General features: G+C 46.7%; 1 protein-coding gene across 9 annotated transcripts in view; it reads left to right on the top strand.

Annotated features, from left to right (window-relative positions):
* Window positions 1-217: 217 nt before the first annotated feature.
* TRAPPC12 (trafficking protein particle complex subunit 12) overlaps window positions 218-19,875 on the top strand; it is an 88,214-nt gene continuing 68,556 nt past the window's right edge. For 6 of the 9 annotated variants that reach the window (XR_010405411.1, XM_064571874.1, XM_064571871.1 and 3 more), the window contains exons 1-3: window positions 219-375; window positions 8,602-9,807; window positions 19,754-19,870. Coding sequence is in view for 8 of the 9 variants with exons in the window: in XM_064571874.1 (XP_064427944.1) it covers window positions 8,608-9,807; window positions 19,754-19,870 (1,317 nt within the window). In the remaining variant the exon portion in view is untranslated. Of the gene's footprint in view, window positions 376-914; window positions 1,230-7,541; window positions 7,773-8,601; window positions 9,808-19,753; window positions 19,871-19,875 lie in introns of all 9 variants that reach the window. The other 3 variants (XM_064571873.1, XM_064571872.1, XM_064571875.1) reach the window with 3 other exon arrangements.

The following is a 19,875-nucleotide window of genomic DNA, read 5'->3' as shown; positions in this document are numbered from 1 at the left end:
ACAAAAAACCAAGGAGGCAGAGGCGCAGACTGGAGCGCCCCGTTCACCGTCTCCGATTGCCTGAGAAAGCAGTCTCCATTCCCCGCCCACCACAGCACCTGGGTGAGCAGGCCCCGCCCACCGCAGCACGAACCGGAAGTGGCTGGGAGGCCCTCCCTGCACGAGGCCTGCGCGAAAGCCGCACGGACTGAGGGCGCGCGCAGGCGCAAAAGCCGGAGGCCTGCGCGAAAGCAGCACGGACGGAGAGCGCGCGCAGGCGCAAAAGCCGGAGGAGGCGCCGGCTCCAGTCCCTCCTTCCGGTCTCCGTCCCCTTTCTCCCCGCGCTCTGGTCGCGGCAGCGGGTGACCGCCTCCCCAACCCAGGGGCAGGGGGCAGGTGAGACTCGGGGCCTGGAATGTGGGGAGGGGGTCAGGTGGTCCGTAGCCGCAGCCCCGCCGGCCCTGACCCCAGCCGCGCGGGAGGCTTGTCCGCGGGAGGTGCACCCCCTCGGTGGCTTGTCGCCGGGCCGCCCCTCCCGGGGAGGGAGGGTCTCTTCACCGGTGTCTGCTGCCGGAGCTCCCTTCCGGGGTCTCCCGGCCCGGCCCCCGCCTTGTGGGGCTCCTCCGCGGGGGGCTGCTCGTGACGTCTCGTCCGGGAGGTCTCCTCCAGGTCCCAGCTGTGGCGCTCAGTGAGCAGCTTGGCCTGAGCAAGCGCCCTGATCTCTCTTCCTGTCAGTTGGCTCTTCTGTAGACGGGCGGCACCTGCCCGACCAGACCCTCGGTACTGGGAGGGTAAAAGCGGCGGTTTGTGCGAAAGTGTAGACGCCGCTATTGTTCCACGTCCTGATCCCTTCCAGAGCCACATTCGGGTCGGAACTGATCGGTAGAGTGCGTATACCGCGAAGACTGAACACATTTTATTTTATTTTATTTTAGGATTTTATTTATTTGACAGAGACACAGCGAGAGAGGGAACACAAGCAGAGGGAGTGGGAGAGGGAGAAGCAGGCCCCCCGCGGAGCAGGGAGCCCGATGCGGGGCTCGATCCCAGGACCCGGGATCATGACCTGAGCCGAAGGCAGACGCTTAACGACTGAGCCACCCAGGCGCCCCAGAAAACATTTATTTTAAAAGAAGCGCAGGCCTCAAAGATACGTCCTGAAATGCGTGTGTGTTCCTCCCACTTGACCAGGAAAGTCTAACTAGGCGGAACTTGGACTGTAGTTTCCCCCTTCTCGTGGCTGCTGGAAGGTAGGGTGTCTTTGCATCCAAATACTCTCTCCCTGGCTTCTTTTCATGAATTCAGGATGGTACCGAGTGACAGCCCCTGAGCCTGGCCCACTGTGGTGGGAGGGGAGAGGGGGAGGGGAATGCAATTAGGGCAATTTAGTGGCAGTGTCTTTCACTCGTCCTCCCAGTCTGTGATTTCCAACAGCATGTTAGCACTGTACTTCTTTATTAAAATTATAGTTTACTGTGCTAATGTATATGTAGCTCATTACAGTCTAAAAGTACCCTGTGCATCAGTTACTGTTTATTCCTTATGACCCCAGTTTACAGACTGAGGAAAGCAAGACTAAGAAATTAAGTCATTTTTCAAAGATTGCTTAGTAGTGAAGCTAAGACTCAGCAGTTATTCAGAGCTTGTGTTCAGTGCTCCTTCTGACTCACCTCTGCTACTCTGGATGGTGATCTGTCCTAGCAGCCTTACAGGAAGAGCAAAGGCAGAAAAATCTGGGTCGAAATCAAATATTGACAGTATGCCTTTGGCCAAATCATCTGGTTTTCTCTGCTGCATAATGGAGGTCATAATGGTACTCTGTAAGTTGGTCCTGAGGATTAAATAAGATAACACATGTAAATACTTGATCTGCAGTGTCTGTTCTTTACACGGGGGCTTTTGTAAGTATATGCTAATTAGATTTCCACTACATGGCATATGTTTTCATGGAAATAGGGTTTACATTATCCCAGTCTGGTAAAAGACATAATTCCAGCATCATGTCCAGAAAGGGAACCTGAACTACTGTAGTTTTAATTGTTCTTAGTGAGTTGTTCTTAATGAAACTTCAGTTCTTAAATAATCACTTAAAGGTTAGTACTTAAAAAAAAAAAATGTAAGGTGGGGTGCCTGGGTGGCTCAGTCGGTGAAGCATCTGCCTTCGGCTCAGGTCATGATCCGGGGGTCCTGGGATCGAGCCCCGTATCAGGCTCCTTGCTCAGCAGGGAGTCTGCTTCTCCCTCTCCCTCTGCCCCTTCCCCCCGCCCCGTTCTCTCTCTCTCTTCTCTCAAAAAAGTAAATAAAAATCTTTAAGAAAATATAAACGATCTTTGGTTTCAAGAAGTTTACAGTGAGAGAAGCAGCAGCGTTAGTTGCTAAAAGCCTGGACACCACCACAACTCCTGAAGTTTAAATCCTGGCTCCAGGGGCATCTCAGTGACTCAGTTGGTTGGGAGTCCATCTCTTGATTTCGGCTCAGGTCATGATCTCAGGGTTGTAGGATCAAGCCCTGAATAGGGCTCCACACTGGTCATGGTGCCTGCTTGAGATTCTCTCTCTCCTTCTTCCTCTGCTCCCCCCACCCTGTTCATGCACGTGCTCCCTCTCCCTCTCTCTCTTAAAAAAAAACAAAACAAAAAACGTAAGGCATTAATTAAGGGCATCGTGCAAAGCACTCACCTGAACAAAAAGTCCACTTTCTTTGCTAGCATTTTAATGCTAACATAAGCTAAAATCATGTCTATGATTTAATAAAATTATTAAGCCAATAATAGAAATAATGAATTACATTACACAGAAATCAAAAACAAATACATCTGCTGTTCCATTTTTTAATTATGAAATATAAAGACCACATGTAACATTCATGGAAGACAAAGATCAAGTGCAAACCTGACCCAGTCTTCTGCCCACCAGCATAGAAATGGACAGTTGCCAATGGCTTGTTCATGTGTCCCTCCCTGATCAAACCTTCACTTGCCATTACCTCCAGCCCCCTCCCCAAAAGAATTGGGTATTATAATCACCTTGCTTTTGCACTTGTATTCCTAAAACAATATATTGTTTAATTTACGTGTTTTTGAACCTTATACAGAAAATGCTGCTTATTTTTCTACTCATTCTTTGTGCAAAATTAGATTTGTGAGGTTCAAACATTGATGCACTAGACATAGCATGGTTCATTCATTTAACATTTAATGTTCCATTTTTAATATGCTATTTATTTATTATTGTGTCTACGGGCAGTACTTGTTTCCAGATTTTATTTTTTTTTTTTAATCTTTGGAAGGAGGCAGGTATTTTGTTTGGAGTTGCTGTTGATAAGCATTCATGGTCATAGCTTATGCTACCATGTGAGGAGTTCCTCTGTGATACATAGGTCATAGAACCATTTATTGTCTTAACCAGAGCTCTTGAGAGCGAAAAGATATACTTAGTTTTACCATAACCATGGGTATGAATGGAAGCGTCCTGGAAAAATCAAGATGGATGGCTATTGAGTCACAGGATTCATGCTTGTGAAATGCGTATCCCTTTCAGCTTGTTTGGATCTTTGGCCTATTTTTCTGTTGGGTCATTTATTGTCCTATTGAGTTATAAGAATTTTTTATATATTCTTGATATTAATTAAGAAGTCTGACCGTACCAAGTGTAGGTAAATGTGGTGAACAAGAATACTTTCACACTGCCACTGTGTGTGTAAATTGGTACAAACACTTAGGAAGGCAATTTGACATTATCTAGCAAAGATGAGATATATTCTCTATGAACCAACATACACATAACGTTTGATAACATCTTGAAGAAGTTTGCACATGAACACCAGGAGACATGTATGAGAATATTCATAATGGCACTGTCTGTACTATCAAAAACCTAAAAATACCTCAGATGCTCATCGGTGATAGAACAGATCATATGTTGAGGCGCCTGGGTGACTCAGTCGGTTAAGCGGCTGCCTTCGGCTCAGGTCGTGATCCCAAGGTCCTGGGATTGAGCCCCATGTAGGGCTCCCCGCTCAGTGGAGAGCCTGCTTCTCTCTCTCCCTTTGCCTACCTCTTTGCCTGCTTGTGCTCTTTCTCTATCTCTCTGTCAAATAAATAAAATCTTAAAAAAAAAAAGAATAAATCATATGTTGTGACACCATCACACAACAGGGCACTCTCAACAGCAAAGATGAATGAATCCCAGCCTCACACTACTAATAAAGTTGAATCTCAAGGTTAAGCATAGAGAGGGGAAATTAGGTCAAAAACTGAAAATTCTAAGTAACGTGTTAAGGAAGTAAGCATGTGGAAGATTAAAGAAAAATAAGGGTATGGCAAATTTCAGAATATTACCACTAAAGGGGAGGGAAGTAAATATTAGAGTGTCTCAACCGTATATTATAAATATTGTTTGTATCCACTCAAAATTTGTTAAAAGTTTTTTACAGAAATGCACCTTTAGGAGAGAAGGGGGAAAGTTATAAGAAAAGAACCTCTAAGTTCTCCTACTGAGAGAAGGAAGTTTGTACCTGAGCTATCTCTTTCTGTCCAGAATATCTCCATCACCCCTGTGCCATTTTTCTATTTGCCTCATGTATGTGTGTTAGCTACCTAGCTTTCTCTCTGTGTCACTCCCTACAACATGGGATTACCGAGTTACCCTGGGATCTAAGACACAGTAGTATGCTGTGAGTTGCAGGATGTTTCAAAACAGCCCTTTGGCAGTGGTTTTTAATAAATATGTAGTTTCTATTCAGAAATTAAGATTGGGGTGTCAGGGTGGCTCAGTTGGTTGAGCATCTGCCTTCGGCTTAGGTCATGATCCCAGGGTCCTAGGATCGAGTCCCGCATCGGGCTCCTTGCTCAGTGGAGAGCCTGCTTGTCCCTTTCCCTCTGCCCTTCCCCCAAAGAAATTAGGATTGACAATATAATTTTTACTCTGGATTGGGCAGAACCTTTTTAGTCGTTATCACTAGGAAACATTGATTTTTCTAATTTAGATTGGATTAGAAACAAGGTTTCTAAAGAGAAAACATAGTTACAAACAAGCATTGATTTGCAAGAATGTTGATGTTTACCTTGCTTTTTTCCTTTCAGAAGATTGTTACTTTAAAAACATTTTAGATAAATTGGTAAACACAATTGCTGTGTCAGAGTTTTATCCTTTGCCTACCTGCTCTGCAGAAAAGTTACATTTCTATTCTCAATAAATAAGCTTCCCCAAAGCTCTCTAGGAGCTGTCATTTCTAAAAATCTGTCTATGTCATAGTTTTTTTCCTAAAAAATCATAGTTTCAATCTCTGTTTCTTTAATTACTGGTGAAGCAGTTGTTTCTTGCTGTAAGTATCCAGTCCACATCATGAGTGGGTCTTGTATAGTGATTAGCTTTCTCTTATTCCAATGAATTGTGGGAAGTAGCTCAGTGTTATCTGGACAGTCTTTCCTATGGTGCCCCCATTTTAGTCTGTCTCTGTATCTAATACATACAAATTAACCTTGACTGGCAGTTAATCCTGCTTATTTTAAGAGTAGAACTTTCTCCACCCTTCCCTGTATATAAAGAAAACACTGTGCTTTTGCCAGTTCTGATATTTTTACCTTTTCCTGCAATTGTATCAGACCTTTTCTTATAGCCTACATTATTCTACAATTAACCATTAGTGTAGTATTGGGATTTCTGGAATTAAAATCTGAACTGTTTTTATTCTGCGAGGGGCTCAGAACCAAGTTAACCCAGCTATAGTTACTGGCATCTCCCAGGTAGGCAAGCACTGTGCTAGGGGATGGGATACTTCAGTCCTCAGGAGGGTTAGTCAGGAAGGACCAAACTCCATTCCTGGCAGTGTGGGGAGTCAGACTGAGCCACCCAAGCGCCCCTACCAATGATTTTATTATTTTCTTTTAAAGATTTTATTTTTAAGTAATCTCTGTCTACACCCAGTGTGGGGCTCAAACTCACAACCCCAAGATCAAGAGTCATGGGCTCTACCGACTGAGCCAGCTGGGTGCCCCACTACCAGTGATGTTGCTGAGTCCCATCACTGCTCTGATTCTCAACGTCCCCTTCTGTGCATTAGGGCATTGATGGTGTTGCATTCAGCTGCTGTCCAGGTGAAAGGAAGTCATGCTTGCTGTTCCCATGGTCTTCCTGCCCAGCTTCTGCTGCACAGAGAGGACCCAGGGGACAGTCCCGCATGTGACGGCATGTCCATTTTTGATGCTCTCCAGGCAGCCTCTCCTCTGCCTTGCTATGAAACGGTACCAGAAAAAGGCTTTTGTTCCTTTTTCATTTCATTTTTGACTCCTTTATAGCTAATCAGATGAATATGTAACAAATGGGGAATTAGTAACTGACTATGCTGGACAAGAAACTTCTCCAAAGTGTTTACCTTTGGTTATCTACTTTAATCTTGTTTTTAGAGCTCAGGGTGACCAGGCTGTAAAAAGGAAGGACGGCTAATTTGGAATACTGTGGAAGTGTTGCCAAAGAAGTACTCTTATCTAGAGATCATCTAAGTATAGATTTTAAAGGTCAAGCAGGCATTTTTTTTTCTAGAAAAACCCTCATCTTAATTGGACTTTGTTCACTATAAGAATAGAACTATATACAGTAACTTTTGCTAAAAAAGTTTTTCAAGAAAAGGAGCACATTTTCTTTAGAGTTCAAACTCCTTGTTTCATTCTGTGGCCTCTACCATCCAGTGTCAACCCAGCGTTTCAGCTTTAACCGGCCCTGGTTTCTCCGCTTACTAGCGGCACGGCTTTGAGCGAGCTTGACCTCCCTGAGCATCAGCTTCCTCATCTGCAAGACGAAGAAAATGATAGTGGTTGTATCACAGGGTGGTTCTGAGGATCAAGTAAGAACATACACATACAACCCTTAGAACAGTACCGAGGACAGAATTCGCACCAGTAATCTGTCTGGTTCACTGTCATTAGGTCCGGTGGTCAGCCTGCCTCAATGAGGGTGCCTGTCTTGGTACAGTTTTTCTTTCTCATGCTCGATTCAGGCAGACAGCGTCCCAGAGAGAATGGGGAGATTGTTACAGGTTGGAGTGTCTTGGCTTCATGGAAGAGGGGGTCTACAACTGGGTCATAAGTAGAAGTTTTTGTTGTTGTTGTTTTAGTTTGCTTTCAAAATCTCATTCTTTATTATTACCGACTTACTGCACACTGCCCCAAACCCACTGTAGCACTTCTCATGGGAAAATGTCACAGGCACGATCCATTCAAGTTTCCCAAACTTTTATAACCAAAACCTGACACGTGGACCCACATAGGTGCACACTACAATAATATGACTTTCTCTGGAAATGCAACCCAAGGAGACACAGCCATCATCCCTAACAGTATAAATCCACAAAAATTGAATTAAGATTGTTGGCTAGGCTGATAGGCAGGGGCCAGGCAATAGGGCCTTTGTGTTTTCTTGGCTTCTCACCTACTCTGCCCGCTAAGAACAAGTAGGGTTTAAAAGGCTGGAGACCTCACCCCCTTTAGGAAGGCTACTATCAGAACAGGAAATAACAAGTATCATCAATGTGGAGAAATTGAAATCCTTGTGTATTTTTGCAGGAAATGTAAAATGGTGCAACTACTATGGAAAACAGTTTGTTGGTTGCTCAAATAATTAAAAATAGAATTGTCATATGATTCAGCAATCCTACTTCTGGGCATATACCCAAAGGAATTAAAAGCAAGGACTCAAAGAGATATTTGTACATGCGTGTTCATGGCAGCAGTCAGTGGCCGAAGCGTGGAAGCAAGCCAGGTGTTCATCGTGGATGAAGGTGGAAGCAAAATGTGGTATGAAGATACAATGGAATATTAGTCAGCCTGAAAAAATAAGGAAATTCTGACATACTACAACATGGGTGAACCTTGAGGGCATTAAGCTAAGTGAAATAAGCCAGTCACAAAAGGGCAAATACTGTGGTGTCCCACTTATGTGAAGTACCTACAGAAGTCACATTCATGGGGTCATAAAGTAGAAGGCCATTATCAGGGGCTGGCATTGGGGGGCAGGGAGTGCTGGGGAGTCATTGTTTAATGGGTACAGTGTTTCAGTTTTGCAAAATGAGAAGAGTTCTGGAGATTGGTGGTGGTGATGGTTGCACAATGATATGAATGCACTGAATACCCCTTAATTTTGAAGTCAAAAATGGTTAAGATGGTAAATGATCAAGGTGGTTACATTATGTGTCTTTTACCATGATCAATCAATTGATAGATGGCTGGAGAAATGGAGTCTTTCGAATTTTGAACCATGTGAATATATAACTGATAAACATTTTTTAATAGGCTTTATTTTTTGGAGCAGTTGTGGTAGGTTCACTGCAAACTTGTGAGCAGAAGGTTCAGAGATTTCCCATATACCCTCCACCTCCCTCACCAAGCGGTACATTTGTTACAGTCAGTGAACCTGCGTTGACACGTCATCACACAAAGTCCATAGTCCGCATTAGCGTTCACTCTTGGTGTTGTGCATTCCATGAGTTTGGGCAAATGTGTAATGACATGTATCCACCATTTGTTTTTAAGTTTAAAAAACAGTTTTAACAGGAAGGTAAAATCAGCTCAACAGTAACTGAGATAGAAAGCTGATGAGGTTGGTTCATATCTGTCTTTGCTTCAGGGGGCCATGGAGAATGCTAACGGCACCAAGCAGAGCGTGACTGAGGACTCGAGTCCGGCCGAGGGGCAAACCGGGAGCATCACTCCGCAGGGAGAGCAGGGGCAGCTGCTTTATCACGAGGAAACCATTGACCTCGGTGGAGACGAGTTTGGGTCTGAAGAGAACGAGACTATATCAGAAGATTCTAATAATTTCGTAGATAAGCTTAATGAGCACCTGATGGAGAGCGTCCTCATTTCTGACTCTCCTAATAATAGTGAAGATGACTCAGGTGACCTTGGCTGTTTGCAGGATGTTGTGGAGCCTGCAGAAGGCAGTGCTGGTCCCACACTGGAAAGTCTCGGGGACGAAGGAGCAGTGGACACCCTGAGCAAGGACAGTGAAAGTGACGGAGAGGATGTGTCTAAAGACATCTCTGACACGACCCCGGACCCAGACCACAACCAAGTCAAAGGTGTGCCCGCCTTGGGAGAGGAGGGTGCAAAGGACCCTGGCCCAGGGGACGGGAGCACTCACCCGGAAGGGCTGGGGTGCACCCCACCTCCGAGACTGTCCCCTCCCACTGAGGAGCCCGTCCCGGTGTGCACCATCTTCAGCCAGCCGCTTCCCGCCCGCTCCCAGCCGCCCCTGCTCCTGCGGGATGGCTTCGAGCCCCAGATGGTGAAGTCTCCGAGCTTCAGTGGTGCGAGCGAAACGGTGGCCAAGACCCCTCCCCAGGCTGTGCAGCCAAGCCCCAGCCTGAGTAAATTTTTTGGTGATCCTGCCAACACTAATTCCTTGGCCTCAGACTTCTTTGATTCGTTCACAACTTCCACTTTCATCTCCGTCAGTAACCCCCATGCAGGTTCTTCAGCTCCAGAAAAACTGTCTTCGCTCTCCACTCCGGGGGGAGAAAGATCCCCAGGTGCTGCTGAGCCTTCTCACTCTCCAGGGATCGAAAAGTCAAAAGCAGGTGTTTCCCCAGCTTCTGCAGAAATCTCTCAGTCTCCAAAACCGTTTTCACAGATCCAGGCTGTGTTTGCGGGGAGCGAGGACCCCTTTGCCACGGCCCTGAGCATGAGCGAGATGGATCGCAGAAGTGATGCCTGGCTCCCCGGGGAGGGGACCAGGGATGTCCTGATTTCAGTAGCCACCCAACAGTACAGCACAGTGTTCGTAGACAAGGAGAGCCTCACCATGCCAGGCCTCAAGTTTGACAACATCCAGGTGGGTGCAGGACATCTTCAGGGGGGCATTCGTGGCCGGATTCCTCAGCGGCCACTTCTAGTTCCTTCTCATCTCTTTCTGCTTTGCCTCTCTCCCTCACCCCCCCCCCATATGGATGTGTGTGTGTGCGTGCGCGCACACATACACACACATAAATACCTTTCAGGGATTGAAAAGTCCCCATTTTTTAGCAATTCCTAAAATACTCTTTTGGAGAGTCTGTGTTACATCACTACATAATTTGGAACTTTGTTGATTTCCCTAATGTATTTAAGGCACTAGTCAACGTCTTAGAAGTAAATGCCAGCAAAGTAGATAGTTACATCATAATTCTCTGACGTAGCTGTGAACTTCAGATGCTCAGGTTATTTGTGACATTTAAGCTTCAGCAAATGATAAGTCCCCCATTCCGTTTTTTTAAAATCTGGGGAGTATATTTGTTTAGCATATAACATGCTTGATGTAGAAAGAGTTTTATAGACTCATTAAGAAAAATGTGGATGGCCCCACAAAGTAACAAATCACAAAAATATTTCAATGTTCTATATAATAAATAGTGACATAGAAAAGTTGTCTAGCAATCAAAGATGATAAGGTTATCTCCATTTTCTGTTATCTAATTGGGCATTTCGTTTATGATTATTCCATGTTTGCTAGAGTGTGGGAAAATGGCCTGACTCAGGCAGCCCTGATGGGACCATAAGTCAATACAAACATTTTTAAGTAAAGTTTTTAAATCAGCATCCAAATGTGCATATTATTTGGTCCAGAAATCCCAGTCTTAGGAATTTTTTTATAAGGAAATAATGTCACTGGTATACAAATACCCAGCTTTTGGGATGCCCATCACAGTGTGGTTTATTATTGCAAAGCATCTGAAACGATCCAAAAGCCCATTATCAAGAGGCTGGTTGAATACATTTGAGTCATCTGTAAAATGGAATATTAACGTAGGTATTAAAAATGATGATACAGGGACGCCTGGGTGGCTCAGTCAGTGAAGCGTCTGCCTTCGGCTCGGGTCATGATCTCAAGGTCCTGGGATCGAACCCCATATCGGGCTCCCGGGCTTCCTGTTCGGCGGGCAATCTGCTTCTCCCTCTCCCTCTGCCCCTCCCCACCCCACTCTCGTGCACGCTCTCTCGTGCTGTCTCTCTCAAATAAATAAATAAAATCTTTTTTAAAAAATTAAATACAAATGTTAAAAAATGATGATATAGCAGGATTTTCAACGAGGTCCATATTTTATTGTTAAATTTGAAAAACTGGATACAAGACGGCATGTGGCATGCATAGTATGGTGAGAATGTTTATAAATACATGTAACACGTACCTAGAGAGTGAGCGCATCGGATGCCAGTGGCAGGTGATTGCCCAGGTTGCTGCCCAGCCCCGGGCATGGGGGACATCGGTCCAGCCCCCGTGGCTGGCCTTGTGTCCTGCGCGTGTCTGCCCTCCTGTCTCCAGCAGCCTTTTTGGGAAGCATGTGCCCGCTCCTGCACATGCATGGCTGGTCGGAAGGCCCAGTGCGTGGGACGTGTGTTGTCGTGGCATGGTAAACTGCTGAGCCCTGGGAGAAGGGCCACACTGGGGACCTAGAAATGCAAGCCCATAGGTTCTGACACTTCGCATGGCAGTGTTGACAGCATATTCAGGTACCAAACGCACATTTATTGTGCGTGTACTGTTTACCAGGCATTGTGAGCAGCTTCCTTCTCCACTCTCTCAAGCAGAATACACTGAACATAAACTTACTTTTGCGGCATCTTTTTAATGAATTCTGGGTATGGACTCTGAGTTCAGGGGGTACTTGGACATGCAGGATTTGGTTTATGTATTCACAGATTTCCTTCCCCACCCTTCCCTAGCCCTGTCTACATCCACTCTACCCGCAGAGGGGGAGGAGGGGAAGGCTTTACTGTTCCATGTTTCTTCCCTCCCTGCTTCTGGGGGACTGTGTGCTCGGCCACCATGTTCCTGCAGCCTCCGTGGGACTGGCCTTTTAGCACTTCCTTTCCACACTATCTGTTGTTTGCAGTTTGCTTCCCCCCCATTGTAATTCAGGGGAAAATTGAAGGTTGCCATGGAAATGACTTCGCCCGGGGGTTCTAGGGTACGTTTGGAGATGTGTAGAGGTGCTTCACTCTGGTTGCCAGAGGTCTAGGGTGAGCACATGACATTCATGGATGGGGCCAAGCATGCTGAATAGCCAGTGGGCTGGTTAGTGCCAGACCAGAAACACTGTGCTACCCAAAATGTCAGTCCTCCTTGAGTCAGGAAGCGCAAGCCCTGAAGTTCAGTGCTGGTTTCCCCTAGATTGAATCAGATACAGAGGCCCTGTCATAGGTCCTCCCTAACTCTAAAGCTTCCGTGATTTACCTCCCCAGTTCCACGCAGCTGCCCGTGAGAAAGTCAGGACACTGCACAAGTCAGCAAGGGTTGGGGAGCTCCCACTGCCTGGGCAGAGTGCAGGGAGCTGACCAGGCACAGCCTGCCTTCTTCTCATTTCCTTTAAGTCCTCCGGCCATGTCTTCAGTACCTCTTGCAGTCCACGGTGGTGGTTTTGGGAACCTTGTGGTAGGGTGAAATTTGAACCAAGAATAGTTCCCAGAATACCTTTGACTCTCCCACATGACAGGTGTGCTGCATGTGCGCCCACATGTGTCCCTTCACCTGTACGTTATCATTCCCAAGACAGAAAAGAAAATGTACGGTTAACCTTGAACCGACATGCTGTGTTCATTCGCCAGGAGACTTCAGATTGGTTTCTCTATTAATTTTCTGGGCACACCAAGCTTTTGAAACCATTTCTTGGATTTACTTATTAATAAGCTCCCCCTTTGTCACTGTTACTACGACAGAGTTGTTCATTCTCAACCAGCTTTCTAAAACACTTAACGATTTTCTTCCAAATTGCTCGCCTCATTAAAAATTACCTTCCTGGAGGATAAAACTTGAAAGATTTTAATTTCTCTATGAAATGACGTCAGTGGCAGTCTTAGCTAAGTTAGAAGCTGAAAGGTGAACGTGTAACACCTCCTTCCACTCCGGTGGGGCATCAGAAGGACACAGACATTTTCAGCTCGTTATGGTTGTACGTGCCCTCTGTCCTCAAAGGAGTAAATGGAAAGTTTGTGGGGAAATGGTAATTCAGAACTTTTTAGAACCGGTAAGGAATGAAAATGGAGAATTGTTTGTGTGGTGCTTGTTCACTAAAGAGAGGAAGGGAAAAGAGGAATAAATAGAAGCAGCAGAATTTCAGTGGTGAGGGTAACAGGGCGGTGAAGGTGAAGGTGATGGGGTTGGGCCCCTCTTCCAGGCATCAGAATTCCCCAGCCCATGCTGGCGGCACGAGAAACCTGGCACACACACTTGGAGACTGGAGCCTTCCACCACCCCTTTCCCATTCTCTTTCCCCGTTCTTGCCTTCCCTCTCACCCTTCCTGCAACTTGGATTTCTCCGGAATCCCCTCAGGGAAGCCCACACGGTCTGAACCCCAGGTCAGGAGCCTACAGGAAGCCAAGGACCCACCTGTTCCTGCAGCTTCACCAGCTACACATGTTCTCAGCTTTCATTAGTCTGCAGAAATCATTTATGTCATCTCCATTTTTAAAGGTTATTTTTTTCTGGATATGCAATATGTTTACAATATAAAATTCCAGGTTGACAGGTGGGTTTTTTTTCCATTCAACATTTTTTTTTTTTTTAAGATTTTATTTATTTATTTGACAGAAACAGCGAGAGCAGGAACACAAGCAGGGGGAGTGGGAGAGGGAGAAGCAGGCCTCCCGCTGAGCAGGGAGCCCGATGTGGGACTCGATCCCAGGACTCTGGGATCATGACCTGAGCCGAAGGCAGCCGCTTAACGACTGAGCCACCCAGGCGCCCTCCATTCAACATTTTAAAGATGCTCTTCCATCGTGTTCTGGATGTGAAGTTTATAATAATTTTTAAGATCTTATTTATTTGAGAGAGAGTGAGCACAAGCAGGGAGGAGAGGGCGAAGGAGAGGGAGAAGCAGACTCCCCGCTTAGCAGGGAGCCCGATGAGGGACTTGATCCCAGGACCCTAAGATCATGACCTGAGCCGAAGGCAGACACTAAAGTGACTGAGCCACCCAGGCGTCCTATAATTTTATCTTCACTCTTCTGTACCTAATGTACATGTTTTCCTCTGGTTACTTTTAAGATTTTATCACTGGTTTTCAGCTGTTTGATCCTGATATGCATTCACATGGTTTTCTTTTCTGTTTATCTTGCTTGGGATATGTTGACCTTACTGGGATGTGTTTTCCCAGTTGGGAATATTCTAGTCCTTACCTCTTCAAATAGTTTTTCAGTTTTCCCTCCCTCCTCTCTACTTCTGGGACTCAATTCCACACATTACTCGATTTTGCCAGAGGCCACAAAGGATCTGTGTTTGTTATTCAGTTTTATTTCTCTTTTTGCTTCCCTTTGAAATTCCTGCAGTCATGTCCTGAAGTCCGTAGTCTTTCCTTCTGTGCTTTTTAGTTTGCAGCTGATGCTTTTTGGTGAATTTTTCATGTTTTTTGTCTCCAGAATTTGCATTTGCTGCTTTTTTATCTTTTTCTTTATTCAGTGTGTTGAAGTTTTGCTTCAGATCCTCACGGGCATTTATAACAGCTGTCTGAAGGTTCTTCTCCGGGTAGTCTGTCATCTCCGTAATCTCTGGATCTGTTTGTATTTATCTCTTCTCTTGGTTGTGGGTCACATGTGCTGGCTTTGTCCCATGTCTCATCATTTTTGGTTAGAGGATGGACATTGTGGGTTTCATGTGTTTGGAAGTCTGTATTGTGTTGTCTTCAAAAAGACTTGCGCTTCGTTCTGGTCGGCAGGTATGTTATATGCAGATTCACTTGATCTTTTTCAGGTTTGTTTTTAAGCTTCTTAGGGTGAGTTTAGAGTAGCTTTTCCTCGTGGGTGACCTTTCTGACATCTGTCGAAAGCCTCGGTGTTCAACAAGAGTGCTCCACACAGTTGGCATAAACTTGGCATCTTTCAGCCTGTGTGACCTCTGAGAATTGCTCAGTCCCTTGCCGTTTCACCCAGCCTTCTAGAGCATCACCGTGTGCATGGGCTGCTTGGTGTCCAGCCATGGACTCAGGCTTCTGTGCGGAGGTCCCTCGTTTTCAGTGCTCCTTCTTGCCAGTTGCAGCCACCTCAGCCTCTCGGATTCCCAACTTTGTCTCCTCACCTCCGCAAGGTCGCCACACCCTGCTTGGGACTCCTCTTCACACTGTGCTCCGAATGTGCCTTTGAATTCGGGAACTCGAGTCACCTTTCTCACTCTCTCAGATCCCAGCCCTCTTCCGTGTCTTCATCCCTTTCCTCACTGGAGAACAGTCCAGTCCCGGTTACTCGTAAGAAGTCCCTGCTGCTTTTGCTCACCACACTCACGGACGGTTCCTGAGCTAAGTTTGCTGAACTGAGTTGAAGCATGAGAGTGAGCCCAGGAAGACGTGGGGAGGCCAGTTCAGGCCATTCTGTGATAGCCTCCCACCGTTTTCCTTGTTGAGACATTCTCTCAAATTCTGATTTGTTTGGGGCCTCACAAGAAAAAAAGGGTTAGATTTGGTTTTGTTTTTACAGCTTAAGGGAAATAGAGTTCACATGTGATACAGTTCACACATTCAACTTACAATTCACTGGTTTTTAGCATTTTTTTAAAAGATTTTATTTATCTATTTGACAGAGAGAGACACAGCGAGAGAGGGAACACAAGCAGGGGGAGCGGGAGAGGAAGAAGCAGGCATCCCGCGGAGCAGGGAGCCCGATGCGGGGCTTGATCCCAGGACCCTGGGATCCTGACCTGAGCCCAAGGCAGAACCTCAACGCCGGAGCCACCCAGGCGCCCCTGGTTTTTAGCATTTTGACAGAATTGTGCAACCATCACCACAGTCAATTTTTAGAACATTTTTATCTCCCCAAAAGAAGCCAAACCCCCGCCCCCTCCCCCAGCTCCAGGCAAGCACTGATCTCTCTGTCTCTGTGGATTCTCCTGTTCTAGACATTTCATACAAATGCAGTCATACAATATGTGGTCTTGCGTGACTGGCTTCTGTTACTTAGGATAATGTTTTCAAGAGTCGTCCATTTTGTAACATGTATCATCCCTACATTACTTTTTATTGTCAAATAATATTCCAGTTTATGAATATTCCACATTTTATCCATTCATCCCTTGATGGACATTTCATTTGTTTCCGTTTTTTGGCTGTTGTGAATCCACTTTTTGGCTGTTGTGAATGATGCTGCTTATGAACATTCATGAACAAGTTTTTGTGTGGTCACATTTCCATTTCTCTTGCGTACGTACTTCGGAGTGGAACTGCCGGGTTACATAGCAACTCTGGGGTTTATTTTTTTAAGATTAATTTATTTATTAGAGAGAGCATGTGTGCACACATGCGTGCACAGGCGAGGGGCAGAGGGAGAGAATCTCAGGCAGATTCCCCAGTGAGCATGGAGCCCGATGCGGGGCTCGATCCCAGGACCCTGAGATCACAACCTGAGCCGAAACCAAGAGTCAGACACTTAACCAACTGAGCCACCCAAACGTGCCCCTGGGGTTCACGTTTTGAGGAATGTCCAAACTGTCTTCCAGATGGCTGCACCATTTTACATTCCACCAGTTTGGGGTTCTGCCTCGTTTTTGTTTCTTTGATGTTTGTTCAGGAGGTTTTGCTTACCCTGGGAGAGAGCAAACACAAGCAAGAGGATCACATGCTCCCAGAACTTCTCCACTGGAGCCATGGCAGAAAGCTCACTGTGTGCTGGGTCAGGTGCAGGGCCCACTGTCTCTTCAGACCACTGCCCCATGACCACTGTGTCTTCAGGTTTCCTAGACAGTAAAGCCTGCATGCTGTGAATCAGCTGCTCTGGTTTCCGTTTTGTCTTTGTCCATTAAAATCGAGAAGGGACTGCTGAACTGTCCCCACACTGAAGGAGGGGTGGCAGCCCATGGCCATCTGTGAGCTGAGATCAGCCACTCGTTCTTGCATAAACACCTCTGACAGGGGTGGTGAGGGTGGGGGGAACAACAGGCATCCTCCCTGTTGCCTGGCTGAGTCCTGGCTCGTTCCCATGCTATCTCCCCACGTTTCCTGCTTGGCCTTGGATGCACCAGTCCCTCACTGAAGAGTTTGCTGATTTGGAGGTGTCCAAGGGTTCCAGGCGGGTTCCATCCCAGGGGCAGCAGCTTAGCTCTGAGAAAAATCCCACAGCAGGGCAAGTTTGCTCCCCTCTCCCCCGCAACCACAGGAGGATGTGCAGTCAGGTGCCATGACCCCTGGGCCATAGTCCCCTCCAGCTCAGTGACACAGCAGGAGTAGGTTCATGGAAAGACATTTTGTCCCGTCCCTGGGCTTTCATAGGTGAGATGTTTGTTAGTCCTACAAATGCTCATGTCTCAGGAACTTCCTGTGCTAACGAAAATGTTAACCAACAGAGATTTTTAAGGGAAAAGATGTTTGTAGTGTGGTCTAATTAACAGAATGTTGCAGGGATGGAGCAATTAAATGGGTCCTCCCTCTGCGGCATGGAGATGTGATCTTGCCCTTTTCCGGCTCACAGCTCCTCCCACCCAGTTCAAGCCCTTGTTTAATAGGAGTTGCATTCCTGCAGAGCTTTATGGAGCCATATGGCAGAGCTCTTCTTATTCTGCCCTTTAATTGTCCCTCCTAGACCAGTTAGCCCCTTCTGTGGCTCCAGCATTTGAAGCATTTCACCTCACATTCTGAAAGCAAAAAATCATAAAACTGCTGCTTCTAGATTTTCGCTAGAGAGGTGTGGCTTGGCCTCTTGCAGCACGGGGCTCAGTGCCCAGGGCCGGAACCAGACTTGTGACCTGGAACCCCCCTGCCAAAGCCGCCTCTCCCCCTTTACCCGTGGAAGGGCAGCCGCAGACCCCTGCAGCATCTTTTCTGCCTCTCCTGCACACGTCATCCACAGGCTGGTGCTTTTTAAGTGTCACTGTTCTGGGCAACCACGAAAGATTCACCTTGCATGCTTACGCCAAGGGTAGGAAAACAATAGGAAGGGGCGGGGGCGCCTGTGGAGTCCGCAGGGAACACGTCCACACTGCTCTCCTCTCCGTCCTCAGTCGCTGTGTGCCCGTGGCCCTGTATGGCTAGCACTCAGCGGCCTGCAGCTGGAAGCCAGGGTTTTACTCGCCTAGATGAGAGGATTCTTATTCCCCAGCACCCAAAAGGTGGCATTTCTCCCTGGCCATTCCAGCCACTGATAATCCTTCCTCTCCTGGCCTGGCCAAAGCACCTTGTCCTCTGCCCCTCGCCCTTCCATCTTCCCCTTATGTTTGGTTCGTCTTCTTTTTTATTTTTTTATGTAGGCATAAGTGATACACATTATATTAAGTTCAGGTGTATAACATGATTCAGTATTTGCAGATACTGCAAAATGGTCACCACGATAGGTCTTGTTAACATCCCTCACCTTACGTATTACAGAATTATTTTTCTCGTGATAAAACTTGTAAGATAAATATATCTTAGCAACTTCCAAATATACAGCGCAGCACTGTTAACTAGTTGCCATGCAGTTCATTCATCCCCAGGACTTCCTTCCTTCTTTCTTTTTTTTTTTAGGACTTGTTTCTTTTATAACTGAAAGTTTGCACCTTTTGACCACCTTTCCCATTTGGCCCATCCCCCACTCCCACCCCTGCCTCTGGCAATCACCAGTGTGTTCCTGTATCTTTGAGTTTGTTTGGATTTTTGGTTTTCATTTTTTTAAGATTCCACATAGATCATAGGGGATTTGTCTTTCTCTGACTTACTTCATTTAGCATAATGCCCTCAAGTTCCAACCATGTTGAAACAAATGACAAGATTTCATTCTCTTCCTGCAACTGATCCTATTCCATGACACCTCGTCTTCTTTATCCGTTCATCCGTCCACGGACACGTGGCTTGTTCCCAAATACTGACTGTGAACATGGGGATGCAGACATCTTTTCAAGTTAGTGTCTTTATGTCCTTCAGATAAATACCCAGAAGTGGCACTGCGGGGTCATAAGCTGGTTCTGACTCTCTGAGGAACGTCCATCGTGTCCTACGGTGGCTGCTCCATCCTCTCTTCCCAGCAGCTGTGCGCCAGGATCCCTTTCATCCACATCCTCACCAGCCGCCTTCCCTCAGGAGCTTCGGATTCCACTTTTCCATCCTTGGGCCCTGTCCGCGGGGGCGTCGAACCTAAGGAGTCAGTCTGTGAGGCCCAAGTTCCCCATGCAGAGGCCGTTTGGGCGCTTTCCTGGCCCCCAGCACAACTCCTGTGAGCGGAGGGCCTGTCTGAGCCCCTGGCATAGGACCTGCTTGGGAGGGCGCTCTTCTCTTGTCTCCTGGGCTGGGAGTGAGCCTAGCACCCGAAGGAGGGCTTGGCTGAGCCCCTGGCAGAGGACCTGCTTGGGAGGGTGCTCTTCTCTTGTCTCCCGGGTTGGGAGTGAGCCTAGCACCCGAAGGAGGGTCTGGCTGAGCCCCTGGCAGAGGATCTGCTCGGGAGGGTGCTCTTCTCTTGTCTCCGGGCTGAAGGACGGCAGTGCCAGGTCCCAGAGGCTTTTCCAGAGACAAAGGCAACCTGGCGGATTGCTGGGGCCTGCGCTGCCGCCCCCATCTAGCCCTTGGTCCCAAACCCCACTCCTGGCTCGGCGTACCTCTCATGTAAGCCTGGTCCAGGTGGTGGTGATTTACCCCTTCTTCTAAAATAAAGAGAGCAGTTTTAAAATACACATTTTATTAAAGGTGGTGATGCTCAAGCATCTGGGTGATTGAAGTTTTAGTGTACTGTAACAACGTTTTAACCTCCAAACACCAATGGAGAAAAAAGGAATTTCGTTTAGTTATGGGTTCTGGTTAGCTGAGTTTAATTAACATTTTATTGTCTTGACATATTTTTCTTACATTCCTTCAAGGGGGATGCAGTTAAAGACCTGATGCTTCGCTTCCTGGGTGAGAGAGCCGCAGCGAAGAGACAGGTCTTAAATGCCGAGTCCGTAGAGCAGACTTTCGTCGGGTTGAAACAGCTAATTGTAAG

Source organism: Mirounga angustirostris, unplaced genomic scaffold (genome assembly GCF_029215605.1).
Source record: "Mirounga angustirostris isolate CCGP_5_RB_7025 unplaced genomic scaffold, mMirAng1.0.hap1 SCAF_10, whole genome shotgun sequence".
NCBI lineage: Eukaryota > Metazoa > Chordata > Mammalia > Carnivora > Phocidae > Mirounga > Mirounga angustirostris.
Note: the sequence above shows the minus strand (reverse complement) of the source record. Positions and strands in the feature narration are given on the sequence as shown.